Source organism: Elgaria multicarinata, chromosome 3 (genome assembly GCF_023053635.1).
Source record: "Elgaria multicarinata webbii isolate HBS135686 ecotype San Diego chromosome 3, rElgMul1.1.pri, whole genome shotgun sequence".
Classification (NCBI taxonomy): domain Eukaryota; kingdom Metazoa; phylum Chordata; class Lepidosauria; order Squamata; family Anguidae; genus Elgaria; species Elgaria multicarinata.
Window position 1 is genome coordinate 38,261,704 of NC_086173.1, and position 19,122 is coordinate 38,280,825.

Consider the following 19,122-nt stretch of genomic DNA (forward strand, 5'->3'; position numbering starts at 1 on the left):
AGGTAACGTTTTATATCGCCTAGTAGTAAGAACATTGTCCTAGCATGCATGGATTACTCCCCATGGATACTTCAACTGGGTGACACATATATCCCTGATAAATCTGCTCAAGGAGACACCAAGCATACATGTATTATGCAAATACAAACAAGATAATAAGTGACACAGATGTGACAAAGGTGTGTCTAGCATTAAGTGCAATCTAAGCTGTAACCCAGGGTCAAACAAAATATGACAGAGGCAGATAAGTTTATTTCTACGTTTGTCCTGTTCACAAATGAGCAGAGGATGGGGTAGGGACATATTTTAACAACAAAAGGACACATAGCAGAGCAGAACCCAATCCTTTTCCTCAGTTGCTTCGAGCACTTTTCTCCTAGCTTGTATCGTATAGCAGAAATGAACTGGCCTGGGATAATAGCACCCGGGTCAACAAGAGTGCAAGGTGGAACATTTGGGAGGAGTTCAGTTCCCTGCATCCGCATGCTGCTTTTCATGTTAAAATTAAGACCCACCCACTCCACTTTATAAATGGCTGGATAGGAATGTGTTAGCCATCTTGAGCGCTATTTTTGCAGAAGGGTGGAATATAAATATCTCATTTGCCCTGGTGGAGCAAACCAAAGGCCTGAAGCAGGTTGTGAGGGTAATAGCTCTTTCACGCTGTGAAAGTGCTACTGGTGTTCAAAGACATAAATGTCATCAATATGCTGATGACACACAGCTCTACCTCCCTCTGACAACTGAATCAAGTGAGGCTGTGCAGGTCTGGACCGGCGCCTAGACTCAGTAATGCGCTGGATGAGGGCCAATTAAACTGAAACCGAATGATGGCAAGATGGAAGCCCTGTGGGTGAGTGGTTCCTGAGTCTGGGAGATAGGCTCATTGCCTGTTCTGGATGGGGTTGCACTCCCTCTGAAAAATCAGGTTCGTAGTTTGGGGGTAATCTTAGATCCATCTCTGTTGCTGGAAAGGCTCAAGTGGCTGCTCAGAGTGCCTTTTACGAGCTTCGCCTGGTTCACCAGCTACGGCATCTCCTGGACAGGGACAGCCTGGCCATGGTGGTACAGGCATTAGGAACCTCAAGACTGGATTACTTCAATGCACTCTATTTGGGGCTGTCTCCCTGCCTCCCAGCAGCACTTCACTCTGCCTAATGGTAGGGCTGGCCCTTAGAACAGTGAGATGTTGGGTGAAATGTGGACACCCCAATGAAGCCATTATCCAAACATTCTTTCATTCCCAAAGGTTAATAACATTTCAGAAGCATCGATAGAACACCACCCTCTCTTGAACGCTATGCTTCCTCAAATATTCTTAAGGAGAACACTCTGTGGCCAGAACGTTTTGCCTGGCAACAGCAGCAAATTTAAGCCAGAGACTTTATCACATAAACATATGGAAAACTGAACAATGAATTACATTGTCTGATTGCCACATAGGCAATTGCAAAAAAAAACCCCACCCTCTTAAAAATCAAAGCCTAGGCAGCACTGGAAAATTCCTCTGAAGGGGGGGGGGGAAGGATAAGCCTCTTCAAAAGTTAAGAACACTGGCATTTCACTTCAGTACACAAAATTAAGCTCATTCCTCTGCTTGCACAATCCTTCAGCATGAAAAGAACAATAATTATTAAAGATACATTTAAATAAGCACTTTTCCCATAGGAAAGTCAACTTACCACTGTGAATGTGTGAGTATAATTACATTAACATGTTGCAACAATCTACAATTTTCCTAGCTCCATATGTTTGCCATTACTCTCTACATGTCATGGTAGCAGCACATTAGAAAGTAAAGGAAGATGGACTTCCCCATTCTACACTACCCTTCTGTTGTCCCTCTACTGTCTTTCTTCACTGCTCTCTCTACCAAATGCTAATTTAAATTCTTCATAGCTCCACCACTTCTAACCTGAACCATTATCTTCCTGTTCCAGAACTAGATGTTAAAAATTCCACTGCCAGTCTGGAACTCATATAGCTTCCCAGCACATATATGCTGCAAATTGCATAACACCCTATTAATTCTTGCCCAAGAGTGCAGGCTGTTTAAGAATTTTGCAACATGCAAATCAGGCATGAGAAAATTTAGGAGTGGAAGCTGAGGCTACCTATGAATCGCCGAAAAAGAGGAAACTTATCACCCCCCAAAAGAGGACAAAACAGGGCAGTGGTTTGCATAATATTTGCATCTATGTACAAATTTAGAAATAATTATTATAATTGGAATTAAAATACAATACATATCACCGTAGTGTGGAAGACAGTGACTAGGTGACCTGTGATTCTCATCTTTAAACCAGAATTGGACACGACAACCTTTCAAATAAAGGTTGCTTTCAAACAGAGGGTCCTGGCAGCCCTTTCAAATAGAGGCCTGTCTCTGTAAAAGATGCCCTTAGACCAGCCTTTCTCAACCTGGGGCGCTCCAGATGTGTTGGACTGCATCTCCCAGAATGCCCCAGCCAGCTGGCTGGGGCATTCTGGGAGTTGTAGTCCAACACATCTGGAGCGCCCCAGGTTGAGAAAGGCTGCCTTAGACCATTCCTTTAAAAAAATGCAACATGTGTAAAAGGGTCACAGCATTAATACTGTGAAGAGTAGCAAAGAGACAGTAACTAAACAAACATCCCAAGACAGTCTCTTTTCATGTTTGTTTAAAATCTAGCTGGTTGCAAACCAGACCACCCAATTGTTCAGCTGAAACACTCAAGCATAAGGCAAAAAGTCTTGACCTGCCGTTTTGTTTCATTTCAGACTCACAGAATGGCTAAGAGGGGAAGGATAAGACAAGAAAAGTCGCACAAAGGTTTGCTAAGTGGGACAGTAAACAAGAGAGTAAGTGCAAGAAGTCCCCCTGGCAAAAGGGCAGAGGGTTAGCGCCATTTTAAGGTAGGAGTGCATTTTAGCATCCTGCATCAAGAAGAGAGAGGAGAGACAGAGCTCACTGGAAGCAATGTCCCATGCAAAAAGCACTTGGGTTCAAGAAGAGTTGTTCGAGAGCCAAGGTCAAGCGCAGGAGGAAGGATAATAAACAATCTACAGGAGTGCTGCTGCTAAGCCTTTGTATTGAAAAAGCCACAGGAAGAACCAAAATACACAAAAACAGCAATATCAGACAGACAGCAAGACTATTTGGGGGAGGGGAGTACTCAATTCATTTATTCATTTAGATATATAATGCTGATTACACAGTGGGAGGCTTCAGTCACAGGTCTGAGAAAGAGATTAGTACCAGATACTAATCTAAGGAGGGGTGCTTGTGCAAAAATCCTTCACAGAAGGTTCTCACCATGTTAATATCCAAAGAGATTCTAAAGAGCAGTTGCCTCAGAGGCTAGAGGAGGTCATGTTTAGCATAAGACTATTAATGGAATTTTATAAATTGAGTTACAATATTCCCTTAACATATCTTCTACAGGTTAGATTGCCCACAGTTCATCCTCATATACTAAGCCTCCATTTGCTTTAACATAGTTGGCCTTGTGCTTAACCAACTGCAAAAAATGTTACACAGCCTTTCAGCTAGTTCAGTTCACTGATTTCCAGAAAGAGTTGGATACACTCTCTTTTATAAATTTATTTGGGAACTTCAGGCTTCTTGTGCCCTACTGGCAGAAGACCTTAGGCATGATAGAGAGAGAATGTTAGGTACAGCGGAGCTCTGCTCCATAAAAAAAATTGCAGGAGAAGATTCTGTAAATTGTTTTCTTCACAGTATGATGCAGACTCCAATGCAGACATTGGGCCTATTCCAACTAACCTAGGCTGCTAACACTTTTGCAGTAAATGGTTAGTGAGTGTGTTTAAACCATGGTTATGTAGCCACCATAGTCAGGAGTGGTTCACACAACACGCTAAGGCTTAGCTCAAAATGCTTAACCACTATGCTTTAGCGTGTTGTCTGAACAGGGTTATTTTAGGTATTTGGAAGGAAAGAATTCTTGAATGAGCGTCTCAGAGAGGCTCGCCTAGCACCTACGTTCTGCTCATTTTGGCACCAGGTTAAGACCGTTTTATTCTCCCAACCATTTTAGTTTTCAGTTTATTTTTATCTGGTATTGTATTTTAAATTTTTGCACTGCTGCTTGCTCCTACTTGGTTATTTTTATTTTTATACTGTAGTTTTAATCTTTTAAACTTTTGTATTATATTTTATCATCTGTATTTTATTCTCTGTTATTTTAAGGTTTTAATTCTTGTGAACGGCCCAGAGAGCTTCAGGTATTGGGTGATATAAAAATGTAATAAATAAATAACTATTTTCACCCATGCTGCCAGATTTTAGGGCTTTCCCAATATTGGAAACATTTCAATCAATACTTGGTTCTGGGTATTTTTCCATCTTGCCCCACAATTGTGGAACTCTCTCCTTGTAAACCTTCATATGGAGCCAGAGTTGGATAAATTTAGACAACACCTAAAATTCTATTTGTTTGAGTTGGAGCCATAGGTGTTGGTTTATGGACTGAGGAACAATTGTTATGTTTTGGGGTTTTCAGTTCTTTGTTTTAATTGATTGGTTGTGAATTAGTTTAATTTCTGGTTAGTAGTTTATCTAATGTTTATTTATTGATTTATGTTTATACTGTTGTATAACAGTACACAGTATATGTGTATACTGTGGCTTCTCCCTGGCTCTGAGGAGCATATGGGAAACTGATCTACATATACAGATTGAAGATACAAAATGGAAACAAATTTGGATAAATCCCCCCCTCCGAACAATATCGTCCCGCATACAGGAGTCAGCCCTCAAGGTTATATTAAGGTGGTATATAACTCCAATTCAACTCTCGCATGCAACGACTTCAATCTCCCTGTTGTGTTAGAGAGGATGCGATGAAAAGGGCTTTTACTTACATATGTGGTGGGAGTGTAAGGCCCTGAAGCAGTTCTGGGAAACTATCTTCGATATAATTTCTAAGGCCACTGATCAGATAATCTTGCCAGAACCAAGCCTGTCCCTGCTGTCCCTGCCCAATGCTCTAAACCCCTCCCTTATCCATAAAGAATTGGTATTTATCCTCCTTACGGCAGCTCGTTTAGAAATCGCTGAACATTGGAAGGATCCGAAGGGCCCTACACTCACTGGATGGAAAGGGAAAGTGTGGGATATAGCCTGCTCTGAAAAATTAACCTACCACCGCAGAGTCTCATCGGGCCAACTTAGCTATGACCCATTCAATGAAACATGGTCTCCTTTTCTCGATTACATCAATGGTACAGATGCGGCATCCAACTCTGGTTTAACAAATCTTCCTCTGACCACAGTAATTTGAAGGATACAAGCTCGGTTCGGCATCTACAGAAATCGTGTTTGTGTACGTTGTCTGACTTGTATGTTTTTATATATATATTTAACTTTTTAAAACTGCTTTGTTAAATAGAGTTTAATAATAATAATAATAAAAGTTTATACTGTTGTATTGTGTGTGATTTGGTTAAATGGAATGTGCTCTGGTATAAAGTGCAATATAAATTATTACTATTATTGAAGCAAGTTGTTCTCAAGTTCACTGTTTAGATCGGGGTAATGAACCTTTGTGAGGCCAGTTTCAGAGAACTCAGTGCATTCTAATGGTGGGTGGGGTCAAAGGCAAAAGGGGAGGAGCCAAAACACCATCCTGTTGTACCTTAATACTCTTACTGCCAGTAACTAAGCCTTAAGAGAGGCACTGCAACCTTTTAGAATGGAGGAGAAAACTGCATGAAATCACTAAAGTATTGGTGGTAATGGGAAAGGGGGTGGGGCTTTGGGAAGGAGCTCAGAAGGATTGACTGGGATGGCAGACAGGCCAGATTTGGCCCCCAGGCCTGAGGTTCTCCACCCATTCTAGATTAAAAGGGCTGATTGGAGGCATTACGGTCATGTACTTGTTTTATGGACATCTGATCTTTTCAAATCACAAATTCCACTTACTGCTATTATCTTAAGAAAGTAAAAACTGAACAGCACTCCCCAACAATAACACATGCGAAAGAAAAGTAAGAGTGCAAAAGGATATGGTTTTTAAAAATTGTTTCTGATATGTACATATTTAAGCAACAACACTCTTTCTCAGGAAAATCATCTTTCCAGCAGGTGGAAAAAGAACAGGGACACAACTTTCTCTTAGACAAAGCTGAACTTCCAGATTACCTGCTTTTACAAAATGGACATGCCAAGCAACAAACTTCTCTGTGCTACTCAGGAGTTAACTAGCCCTGGCATAGCAGATTCAGGCATTCAATGGAGGTCACTGCTAAATTCCTATAAAGAGCTAGAGTCAATTTAAAACAGAGATGGGCAACTTGTAGCTCTCCAGGTGTTTGGCCTACAACTCCCATCATGCCTCACCAACTCTACGCTGGCTAGAACTGATGGGAACTGTAGGCCAAAACACCTGGAGGGCTAAACATTGCTCACCCCAGCTTTAAAAACACGGAAGTGGTGAATGAAGAAACACCCCCTCCCCACATTTATCCTCCTTCTGAAACTGAGTTCCGAATGCTTTTCTCCCAATAGAGCACCAAACCAAACCAAACCGAATCCTTATCAGGAAAATATGGCAACTAGTCACCATGATAAAATATCAAAGGCAGAGGAGAGGGAAGGGAAGGGTACGGAGCCACCCTCCTGCTCAACTATGTGTTCTGGCTTCTTTATAAAAAATCAGCACATTGCACATTCTAAGAAGTGGCTCATGCTGCCATCATAGGTAGAGTAGTGAGAGTTAGAGCCTAATTGACCAAAAAGCAAATACCAACGCGTCAGTTTTATAATGGCAACGGAACCACCATCGCCAAAGCAAGTAATAAAGCCTTTATTACATTACCAGATCAAGCCTACTTCCCAAGCACATGTGCTCAGATCAAACTGTATCAATGGAATTATACAACTCCATTACAATTTAACTGAGGGCTGATTTCACATTGTCTGATCTGTACTACAACGGAGATGCAGTAAAGCAGACATTTGACCACCTTATTGATGTTTCAGATAGCTTGATTTACTGTTCTTATTACTATGATTATTCTCTTATTTCTGTTTTGTGAACCCCTTCCCCCCCTTCATATGTTTTAATGTGATTTTAGATTGTAAGCCTCTAGGCAGGGTATTGCTGTTTTATTTGTATATTTTGTACAGCACCAAGTATATTGTTGGTGCTATATAAATAATAATAATAATAATAATAATAATAATAATAATAATAATAATAATAATAAGAAGAAGAAGAAGAAGAAGAAGAAGAAGAAGCAACAGCAGCAGCAATCTCATGATAATCTCACAAACTGCCCTGGGAAAGAAAAATTAACTCAACCCGTCATAGCTTGATGCAACCTACGCAAATGCTGAAGTGAATACAACTAGTGCTTTATCGTGCATCTATTGCAACAGAAATTAGAATCAATCTTCATCTTACCACACTGCTGAGTATGACATTAATTCTGCCTCTACCACCAGAGTGGCTTGAGGGACATTTATTATGTGAGGATTTTCTATGTTATCTGTAAACGTTTAAAAATAAAAACAGTGACTTACCTTCAATATTTCAGGTTCTCTGATGTCTAGAGGTTCTGTATTCAGCTGCTTGTTCCAATTTGTATGTAACCTGTTGTACCTAGCACTTGGTGTAAGAAGCCAAATCACACAGATAGCAATCATAAATCCAACGGCAACTCCCAAGAAGAGCCCATTGAAGTAACTAGGGAGAGGGAGTATAAGGTAAGCATAGATCAACATGGTGAGAAAGTACAATGTCTTCATTGGAAGTTGAGGCTGCTGCACAAATAGTTCAACGTCACCTTCATTGCTGAAAGGTGTAGAGCTTTCCTCAGGCATTTCCATCTTCAGCGCACTTTCCAAGCCTTTGTCAGGTTTGTCGTCCTCTATCAAGCAGAACTCCTCAGAATACAGTTCACAGAACTCTTCATCTTCTTTGCTTGCCAAGGCAGACAGAGAACATCTTTCCAGCACCAGGGAAGCCTTTGAATTGGAGTCCTTTGTGCTTAACAATGGGGAGCTTCTGCTTTCAGCTTCTCTTGAGTGTTCTTCAGCCATTTGGGCATGTTTAGTACTCTTGTTTACATTGGAGTCACTTCCGTAGAAGTCTCCTTCAGAATCACATTCTTCCTCCTTAATGCTGTAGTTGTTATTGCTTTCCAAATGGCCATTCAAACTGGAGAGATTGGACAGTTCTGAAGCACTTGAAGATAAGGCTTTGGGCCTGTGACTACTGCTCTCGTCACCCATTATTTTACTGAGGAGCTGGAAAGGCTCATAAATCACTTCCGAAAGGCGTCTTTTTGTGTCCTCAATTTTGGCCTCCATTTCAGGTACTTTAAAAAAGGAGCGAGTATCTGAAGGAGATGTTAAGGGGGATGAGGGAGCAGTTTTGGAATCACCACCCGTGCTCCGAGGCTGGGTGAACTGTTTGAACAGGTGCAAGTTCAGTTTGGAGTCAGGCGGCTTGTACGACACTGTCTCAGACTCCTGTTTTGAAGTGTCCGTGGACAGGGACTTCACGAGGGTTTTCATTAATTGCCTATGTCTCGTGGGTGGAGTGGGCTCTTTTGGTTCGATGTCTGTCGAAAGGGACTTGACCAAACTCATAAAAGGCTTTGAGCTAGTAACAGTGGATGGCGTGCTAGACAAGACAAGCGACTTGGAAGGAGAAGGCAATGGAGAAGTCACCAAGCTAGTTCTCAGTTCTGAAGGCAACACCGCACCCGGCGGGCTTGGGGCATGACACAACTGTGAGGAAGGGGAGAGGGTTAATGGCACTGCACTGAATACTTGAGACTCCAATGGCTTTGCAGTTGGCATGAATGTGGGAGAAGAGGTGAGCAGAGATGCAGCCATATTAAGCGAGGTAGTGGGACCAGAAGAGTTGTGGTCACCATGATCAAAGCACAGGTCTTCCTTGGCTTCAAGTGCAGTTACAATGCTTTGGTCGTCCAGTGCCTCGGCAGGAGAATCCTTGAATTCTTCTTCCTCCTCCTCCTCTTCCTCCTTCCCAAACGCCGAGAAATGAATGGTGATGGTTTCTCGGGAAACAGATCGCTGAACCTGCACTTTTGGCGCTGGCTGCTTTGAAGACATTTCACCGGTTTTCTCTGCATGGCTAATGTTCAAGCTTGTCATTGCAAGTCCCAGAGATGCACCAGGGGCTGTGAAGAGAAAGCCAAACATAAAATCAGACTGAGGAAGGAAGAGTTTTAGTTCACAAACCTTTGAATGCCACACATGAAAATAAATGTAATCTATGAAGGGCTAAACTGGACGGAAGAAGTACAAGCTGATGATATCACCCACACCTGAGCTGATGGAAAATACTAAAAAGCCAGAATATAGTTAACTGAGAAAAAGAGGTCTCATCCCTGGGACTGCAGACTCTGGCCCATTCATCAGCCAGAGAACCAAGGGCTACTAGGAGGCTCTACCCACTGCCTCCCAGGAAGAACATATCTGCACAGGGGAGACCTTGGCCCCATACATTGGCCAGAGAAGCAACAGCTGCAGGGAGCTTGTTGCACCCTTTCTGCCAGAAAGAATACCTATAAGAACTTGGAAACTAAGAACTGGTGCCTGAGTTTTGCTCTCTCTCTCTCTCTTTTTTTTTTTTTTGAGGGGGGGGGCTTTTTGTTGTTGTTGTTGTTCCATACTCCCACTCCCTTTTCCTTTTGTGTCACATCTTTTTAGATTGTAAGGCTGAGGGCAGTGACTGTCTTATTATTAATCTTTGTAAGCCACTCTGGAAGCCTTTTACATACATACATAAATGAAAAATAAAATAATGTTTGCTACCAAAGCTGAGGCCTATTCTCATAGCCCCTTTGGCCCTGCCTGAAAGCTTCCTACTGTTAAACTTTTAGGTGAGAAAAATAAGTGAGAGAAGACATGGGAATAAATGGGCAGGTAGGTAACTATGACATGGAGAGAAGGATGTTGAAACATGCAGGGACTCATAAGAGCATGTTTTAATGGGGGAATACAGGTATGGAAGTATCATTTTGAATTACTGTGAAGAAACATTAGCCAGGGAGTATGTGCAGATATGCATACATGAAAAAACCTGGATGGCTGTAGCATGATCCCTAAAGTTAATTGGTAGGCTGATTCTTTAACATATAAGATTGACACACTGAAAAGCTTCAAGGAAGTTATGGTTTGGATCCAGGGAGACTGAAATAAAAAAACAGATATTGCCATGTGCAATGAATGTACAAGCCCTCGCACAAGCGCTGAGCCAAATGAACTGGGTGGTGAACTGGATCTTTGGATCACTACTTCTGTGTGCAGATGCAGTGGTATGGCAAAAGGAAGGAGCGGTAGAACTCTCTGGTCTGTGTTCTACAGATACTAAAAATGTGCATAGTCATTGCCACACAAGTAACAATTCTACCATGAACCAAGTTTGCACATTGTAAACAGTGAGAACTGTATGAGATGATGGATATAGTATTATTATTTGCCTCTCCAACTGATTTGTCAAGTTACAGCCAATCAGGATAATTACTGTAATGGTAATGTGCTCTCCAGTGACTGTAATGGCAGGCAATTAAGGTTATTAATGGGGAGGACTGGTATTTCATAAATCAAAGATTCTGAGTCCCTCCAGCTGAGTATTCATTGCTTACAGAATTATACTTTGGAAGAGTTTATATGCATACAATATATTTGTGCACACACACACAGTTAAGATCACTATGGATCTATCCAAAACTTAACATTATTTGTCAGAGCAAACTACATAGCAGAAGATTAGGTGCTTTGCATTCCAGAATAACAGATCATGCCAGGATGTGAATTGCCTTTGGTAAAGTGAATATCAAATTACATTGCAGAACTCTTCAATACAAAACCGTTTTCATGCTAACCAGACACTGCAAGTACCAGAAATTCTCCTTTCCAGATCAAAACAGCCACATAATTGGGGTGTATGTGTGTTACTTTGCAGAAACTACAGCTGTAGAACATATTTGTCTCAAAGAGAAAAGCGCTATACAGAATGACTAACTTCCCAAGGCCATATTCACATATTGTAGTCAGGTGCGTCTACCGCTAGTCATTTTTCTTGGTAAATGGACTCATAAGAATATAGTAAGAGCCTGGCTGGATCAGACCAAAGCCCTATCTAGTCCAGCAGGCTGTTTCCATTATGGCCAACCAGATGCCTATGGGAACCCCATCAGCAGGACATGAGGGCAATAGCAGCCTCCCACTTGTGTCCCCCTCAACAATAGTCTCCATGAATTTCTCTAATCCCATTTAGAAGCCATCCACGGTTGCGGCCACCACTACATCTCATTGTGGTGTATTCCTTATTGTCTTCTTGCATTTCTTTTGTGCAAGTCTTGGCAGAACTACTATTTCCTGAAGAGAGCATTCTTCTCTCCAATAGCTTCCTTGACACTGCTCATTAACCATGCTGGTTAATTCCTGGACTTGGTGGTACCTTTCCTGACCTGCAGGATACATTGTAGGTGAGCTTCTATTATTGTGGTTTTGAGTACCTCTCTCCACACACACAGTGGTCTAGAGTGATTTAACCCTCTTGACTTTCCTTTTCAACTTCCAAATCAGACTTCCCCAACCTGACAGCCTCCAGCTGTTTTGGACTTTAACTCCCATCATCCCCAGCCAACAAGCTTGGCAGATGTGCAGGGTGGGGATGATAGGAGTTGTAATCCAACATACCTGGAGAGCACCAGGTTGGGGGAGCCTGCCACACACAGAGACATCTGGTTGGCCAATACTGGAAACAGAACGTTGGACCCTTGGTCTAATCTAGCAGAGTTCTCTTATAGGAAAGAATAATTGTACTGGGGTATGAGAACGCAGTCTGTTCCTGCAATGCATTAAGAATTGAGAGATTTTTCAGAGAACAAGGTCAGTAGCAAGTCTACTCACATTAAAATGTGGGGACCTGCAGGAAATGGCTTACTCCACTGTCTCAACCTGTAGTGAGGCAGTCACACATCTACTGCTGTGCATAGGACAGGCCGCTTGTAAATGCTTTAAAGGCCAAGTCTGTGGTGGCCCCTCCAACAGCCAAAACTTGTGCAGCAGCGGCATAAAGCAGACAAAGCACAGGCTAGCTCATAACACTGGAGACTCTTCCTGTTATTGCCATGTAGCCAGGGAACACACATTTATATTTTCAACTTGATGTTTGAGAATTCTGATCTCTTTACACTAGCTTTAGGAATCTAGGCCGCCTGCTAAAACACCAAAAGACATGTTAAGTGTTGCCTCAGGGAAATTGGGAGGGGGCAGGGGAGAGGGAGGATAGCAAAGCAGAGATTACCTCAATTGCCAAGACAGCTGGTTTGTCACCTTAGTAACTAAATTATTTTCAGGAGCTGTGAAAGGTGCCATAATCAAACTGTCAAACAGAATCCATCAGAACTTCTTAGCATTTATCTGAAAGGAACATCTTTACAAAAAGCAGGAAAAGGCACATCCTGTGAGGTGGTGGTCTACATGATATTGCCAACATAATTTTTATTCTAAATGGCAAAAAATACTCGAACTACCCTGTGACCAACTGGAACATAGCAAAAAAAATTGCATTTATTGCCATGTCACATAAATAATGAACAAATCTGAATTAAATCTGAATTAAAATCTGAATGGGCATTGTGAAAACTATTATGGAACTAAGTGGTATTTTATAAAACCATCACCAGTATATTATACATGCATTTCTCTGCTAAAGCCTGAGGAAGTTTATTATTTGAAATTATTGTTTTTACAAATGATCCAACGGAAGAGGCGGGTAATAATAATAATAATAATAATAATAATAATAATAATAATAATAATAATATTGCAGATATACTTTTAAAAGTGGCCTTCAGAAGCCACAGTAAGCATGTCACACTACTGCTTTCCCATCCAGTAAAACAGAGGATGTAATTATAGTAAGTTAACATTAACTAAAGCAGGAGGATATCCTGGAACACAGTATGAATACATCCTGGTTATTTAATTATGGGGCATGCACACTCAAGTGCTAGTCTAAAAACACATACAGAAGTTCAAAGCAGCTCTATTGTGTTTAAAATAATTCACACATGTTTCTTAAAATTGCATTACAAGTGTACAACTGACCCTTTATTTGCTATCTATAAAGAAATTAAACAATACATCTAAGGGCAGTAGCACATACATCAAATGGCTAATCTTTCCAAAGCATGTGGCAAAGTATAAACAAAACCAGTCCTTGGATTCATTGCCTCCATTATTAAGGCTGCAGTCCTGTACATACCTGGAAGTCCCATTGAACTCAATAATAGGACTCATTTCTGGGTAGACACGTATAGGACTGCGCGGTTAAACAGAAAACAATATTACACATTCCCTGGTATCTATCAATTAGAACTTTAGGTTCAAATTGCCTATAAGCTACCGAGCCATGTTCAAGCTTTTGTCATTGACATACAAAGCCCTAAATGACTCAGGACAGAATACCTAGCTGACCGCCTTTCCCGATATTTATCCAGTCAAACCGAGACCTTCTGAAAAGGCCTTACTGATTGTTCGACGGCCAATGGACCGTCACCAGGTACAGAGCAGGTTGGGGTTTCCCAACAGTTGGCTCTCACCATTTGGATTACTGCCGCATATGTGGTTTGAGAGGCAAAAACGGTGGCAAGTTTTAAATGCCTCTTGAAATCACACTTGTTCACACAGGCTTCCTTGACCTTGGGGGGACTCTGTTACTACTCTGTTTTATTGTTATGTTGTTGTAATATTTTTAATTATTCATTATTTTGATCTTTTTTTATCACTATATTATATTTTAATATGGACCACTAAGGGATTTTAATATATTATGGACAAAATGGAGAGGAGGATTAAGTACACCACCTTGGGTTCCTTGGAGGAAAAAAAGCGGGATATAAATCAAACAAACAAACAAACAAACGGAGTATAAAGACATTATAAATAAATAAATAAAATGAGTCCAATACTACCTGGTGGCTAGGAAAATTGATGCTTCTGCTACAACAGTCAACTTCTCAAATACAGAGCTATGATTAAGGTTTGTATGTATCATTTTCCCCAATAATTTTGAGAAAATCAGTGTGTTGTAGTTGGTTACAGTGTTGGACTGGGGCTTGGGAGACCTGGGTTCAAGTCCCACTCGTCTATGGAGCACACTGGGTGACTTCGGCCGAATCACTATCTCTCGCCTAACCTACCTCACAGTTGTGAAGGTGTGCTTTTTATATTGTATTTTGTATTCATGTTTTTAAATTGTTGGTTATTTTTATGCTTTTCATGGTTTTAATTTTTGTGAACCGCCCAGAGAGCTTCGGCTATTTGGCGGTATAAAAATGAATAAATAAATAAATAAAATGGAAAGGAGGAGGACCATATAATCCACCTGGGGGTCCTTACAAGAGGAGAAAAGGTGGGATATAAATGTAATAATAAATAAAGTTGAACAGACACCTCTTCTGTGATGAAAGTTTGTGCTATTAATGCTTCACTTTTCTAGAAGCAAGTACACGCATTTCACTAATGCACTGAAATTCTAAACCCTATCTATACCTATTGATTTCAATCTTAAATTAAGATATCCCCATTGACACTGTCTGACTTAGATTTAGCACACACATCAATACAACTGTGGTCTGAATCCATCAGCAGCCTTTTTCTTCCGCCTACATTTCAGAATGGCATGCAATAGACGATTTCCCTCCTCCTCTGCTAAATGCATTACTTCAGCCTATTTCTGAGTATATTGAAAATGTACTTGATTGTGTGCATGAATGATCTCACTGCATTGTCTCAACAGTATATGCTATGCAAACAGAGGTAACAGCAGCTATGAATTTCTCCCTGGAAAGTTCATTGGGGTGGGGTGGGGTGGGGAGGGCTGCTGTGCCAGCTAATTCTTTTTGTCTGTCAGTCCCTCAATTTTGGCACAAAGTACCTTATACTTGTCATCCAATCATTTCCCCAATAATGGAGTTAAGAACAACTGAACCCTTAGTACATGGGGACAGCATATGGCTCAGAGGGACATTGGCTGCCTGTAAAACAGTTCCAAACAACCCAACATCCACATAATGCAGTTTGTAGTCCAAGCAGAAAATCTTGAACCAAAGTGCACAGCTTTGCAACTGGGGCCAGGCAGCTTCAACATGGAGCTTGCTCGAAGAGGGGAATGAGAGACCAGATCCTACTGCTTCAACTTTTAGATCAGTTTTTTTGAGATTGACAGAACTGGGGGACGGGGACGGACAGCTTTGCAACACTGTTTTCTGACTGTGGCAGGACGAGGAAAGCAGAGGGAACTGTAAACTGTTTGGACTGACATACAAACACCACCATGTCCTCAAACAAACAGAGCCTGCAAGTGGAGCAAGTGGAGCAAGTAGTTCCATGATTAAGAATGTACCCTTCTCTGGAAGGATTAGAGGCTTTGCTCCTTAAAAACACTGCTGACCTTACAAAATTTTCAAAAGGTACTTTTAATTAACAATTCCGATTATTATATGCACGGACTTATTTGACACGTATCACTCAATGTGATAAATAACTGAAAAAAGATATTAAGCTTGGATTTCAGCAGCCTTAGCCTAAAGTGCTATTAAGATTATGTGGCATAAACCTACACCCTAATCATATTGAAATAGGCATAAAGGTATTTCCCTTTTAGAGCTTTTATCGAAAAGCACCCTAGTGGAAAAGAACCACAACATCTAGAACTAAGGGGAGATCACACATACTCCGGCCTGTTAGCAACTTTTGTGTTTATTGTCCATTTCTGTTCCCTATGTAAATTCCCGACTTGCTCATCTCAAGGCAGAAGCTTCCAGTTTTTCACATTACAAAAAATATTTTTTAAAAAAATCAACCCCAGTGATGTGCAGTAACATCTGGCCTTGCAATGAATGGGGAAGACGACTCACCTTGCCCATGCATGGGGACCATCAAAGGCTGAAAATGGGTGTTCGCATTTCTGCTCGCACTCATTCCAGGGCACCTACCTCTGTTCTACAAACTGAGTGAAGTCTGAAACAGCAACACCTGGCTGAAGAAAAAGGCAGCTACCATAAGCCTAGTGGGTCTTGCGAATCACCCCAACAGAATCTACTACAGACTACAACTTTGCAGACTCGAGCGGTCCCAAAAGCCATTGCTATTTATACTAGCCTTTAAAATGGGAAGCACAGAGTATGCTAGTAAATTTCAGACTTTAAAAAAACCTTTACAGCTTGAGAATCACCACTGAAGCCCTTGTTATTTTTAAAAAGAAGCTGGCAGAAAGGATATCTGCAAAACACAATGGACTATTATACACAACTGCCTCTTTCAGACGTGACCCCTTTTGATCCACTTTTGGGAGCACTGCAGCAAAAATCCACTTTGTACTATTCTTCAGCATTTTGGTTCCCCGATTTAATCCGTTTAGATCATGTTAAGACTTATCAAAACTGACAATTCAAACCATTTTTCAGCCCTTGGGCTTATGTCCAACATTTTTATTTTCACACAATTTTGACTAGCATGAAATCTACTGTTTAGATGCATCTTTGCACCACTTATTGCCAATGTATACTGTGGTTCTAATTGCCTAGCTTTTAGAACAGTTTCCATTATTTCTTGCTAATATATGTAGTGTTAATTTTCTGAAACCAGATAAAATTTCCCATTAATGAATGAAATGGAAAAATATAGATGCATATTGAATTAGTAAGTTTTAAAAAGAGAAATTAAACCTACAAGTGTGCACTTAAATATGAAAACATCACATCACTAATACAAATGAGATTGTGCTCCATAGTAAGAAATTGCTAAAAGTCTTCAGATACTAACTTTGGACTTACATAAAGAAATGCTGAAGTGCTCCTAGCTTAATATTTTAGAGGATACTTTTGACAACATCCATTCACACAGAGATCCTAAACCATGTATCTGACAATTATTTCCCAGCTACATTCAGTTTGTGGTTCTGCTAACCCAATGAAGGGTTCACTATCTCTGTACAGCCAATGTAATAAAAGATCTAAAATATGATACCTTGGAGGATCAAATAGTGACAGAAAATACTCACTGTTCTAAAGTACACAGGGCCAACTGGCAGTCTTCAAACTGAATCCAGTGCCCAAGACAACTTTATCTGGTCTCTGGCTGCCCCTACCAAATGACTGAGGTATGATAAAAACTCTCTTAAGAAAAATGTCTGGTTGTAAAAATGATAGTCCAGACACAGTTACATCTCGTCTGGATTTTGGATGTAAAACTTAACTGTACATATTTTATGTAATGCTATGCCTATATATGCCATAGCTGAGTACTGGATGGTGCCAACTTTATTTTAGATCCTGATCGCTCGTAAAGTGTTGGGGGAGTGGGGAGTTGTTTGAGGAAGTCATCTTAGAGGCTCTCCTAGTTTACAAATGACTATCTAGCCATCCCTGTACTGGACATTCTAGAACACCACCTGGTTGTTGTAGACAGTTTACATACATCAGAGATGACTATAAACTGCATTTAAAAAAAAAAAAAAATCTCTCTCCATCTGGCACACATTAAAAACCTGGTTATCTATTTACTTCTGTTAGTATTATTCTACCTATTAGCATCAACAGTGCAATTTTAGTGCTAATTGCTACAATTCATCAACACACCATACAAAGTGATGCTAACCTTGCATTTGCTCTGGTTGAGTTTCATTTGGAAACTGAGGGAAATAATCCTATACTCCAATGAGAACATTTACAGTTTACTGGAAAGGGGCACCCTACACTTTTAGGTAAGGAAACCTATTCATTTGATTTAGATTGAAGATACCTTTCTAATTCCACCTCCCCATTCTGGTGTTACCTCATCCATTAACTTCTTTGACCACATTGCTGGTAGCTAACCCATCCATCTAAAATGGATATAATGCCAAGTACCAAACTCCTAGTTGCCAAAAATGTGATAGTAATGCCAGGAATTTGGCCCATGACTAGATATGAGAATTGCTGGTCTATGTCCTTCATTCATTAAAAGTTTGAGGTACTCAACCTTAGAACATGAGGTAGTAAGTAAAGTTTCAAGCCATCATGGTTGTGGGGAGGAAAGAAAATACACACACACTGTTCTGTGTAATACAGATTCATAAGGAATGAGAGGGAAGGAGACCTCAAAATGTGCATAGAGGATAACTGAATGCCCAGTGTGGTTTAAGTATTATAACTCCTCTTCAGGGGCAACTGATTCAGTTCTTCGTATCATATTGAATTTTATTATTTTAAATATTCATATTTTATTTTCGATTTCAACTGTTTGTATGGCACTGTAGTCTTTTAACAGCAATCTGTTAACTATTCTGTATTTTTTTAATTTATTACATTTATATCCCTAATTTTTCCTCCTTAATGAACTCAAGATGGCGCACATAATCCTCCTCCTCTCCATTTTATCCTCACAATAATAATCCTGTGAGGTAGGTTGGGCTGAAAGTCTTTGACTAGCCCAAAGTCACCCAGTGAGCTTCCATGGCCAAGTGGGGACTAGAACCTGGATCTCCCAACTCCCAGTCCAACACTTTAGCCACTACGCCACCCTTTTTGCAAACTGTCATTCCACACTTTAAGGAATTTTATAATATCAGCATTCTTTTCCCATATCCTTTTAAAGAAACATCACAGTAACGAATTTATGCAATATTTCACAGGGGTAGCGATATGCTTGAAGTAATTTATGTGGTATTCAATATCTCATCTGTAAGAACTCTGCAGAGTGTTCAAGCTTGGGAGGGGAACATGCTAAAATCCATACTCTACAATTCTGTTGGGACTAAAGTGGACTTGAATAGAAATTTAAAGTGCCATTGAGGGCAAAGGTCTGAACAACACCTGACTACTTTGAACAGGGGCACTTAAAAGCACTAGGGAAAACTGTAACAATAATATTCTTGAGACTACTAATGCTTGCTAAAGATAGCAATCCAAAAGGAAGATAATCAAAGGGCGAGTATCTCAGAGGCTGATATTTATCAGGCAGCTACCAAGGCCCCAACACCATGTAAGGGCCCATTACTGACCTTGAGCCACAATGGTGCAGTATCTACTGTTACCGCCACCCCCCATCTCTCTCTCTCTGAAGAGCAAGTGACATTGAGTTTC

At 40.6% G+C, this 19,122-nt stretch overlaps 1 protein-coding gene across 1 annotated transcript in view; it reads right to left on the reverse strand.

Annotated features, from left to right (window-relative positions):
* TEX2 (testis expressed 2) overlaps positions 1-19,122 on the reverse strand; it is a 95,458-nt gene that overhangs the window by 39,023 nt on the left and 37,313 nt on the right. Inside the window, exon 2 of the mRNA XM_063120000.1 lies at positions 7,529-9,156. Coding sequence (XP_062976070.1) covers positions 7,529-9,130 — 1,602 coding nt within the window. The 5' untranslated portion in view covers positions 9,131-9,156. The remainder of the gene's footprint in view (positions 1-7,528; positions 9,157-19,122) is intronic.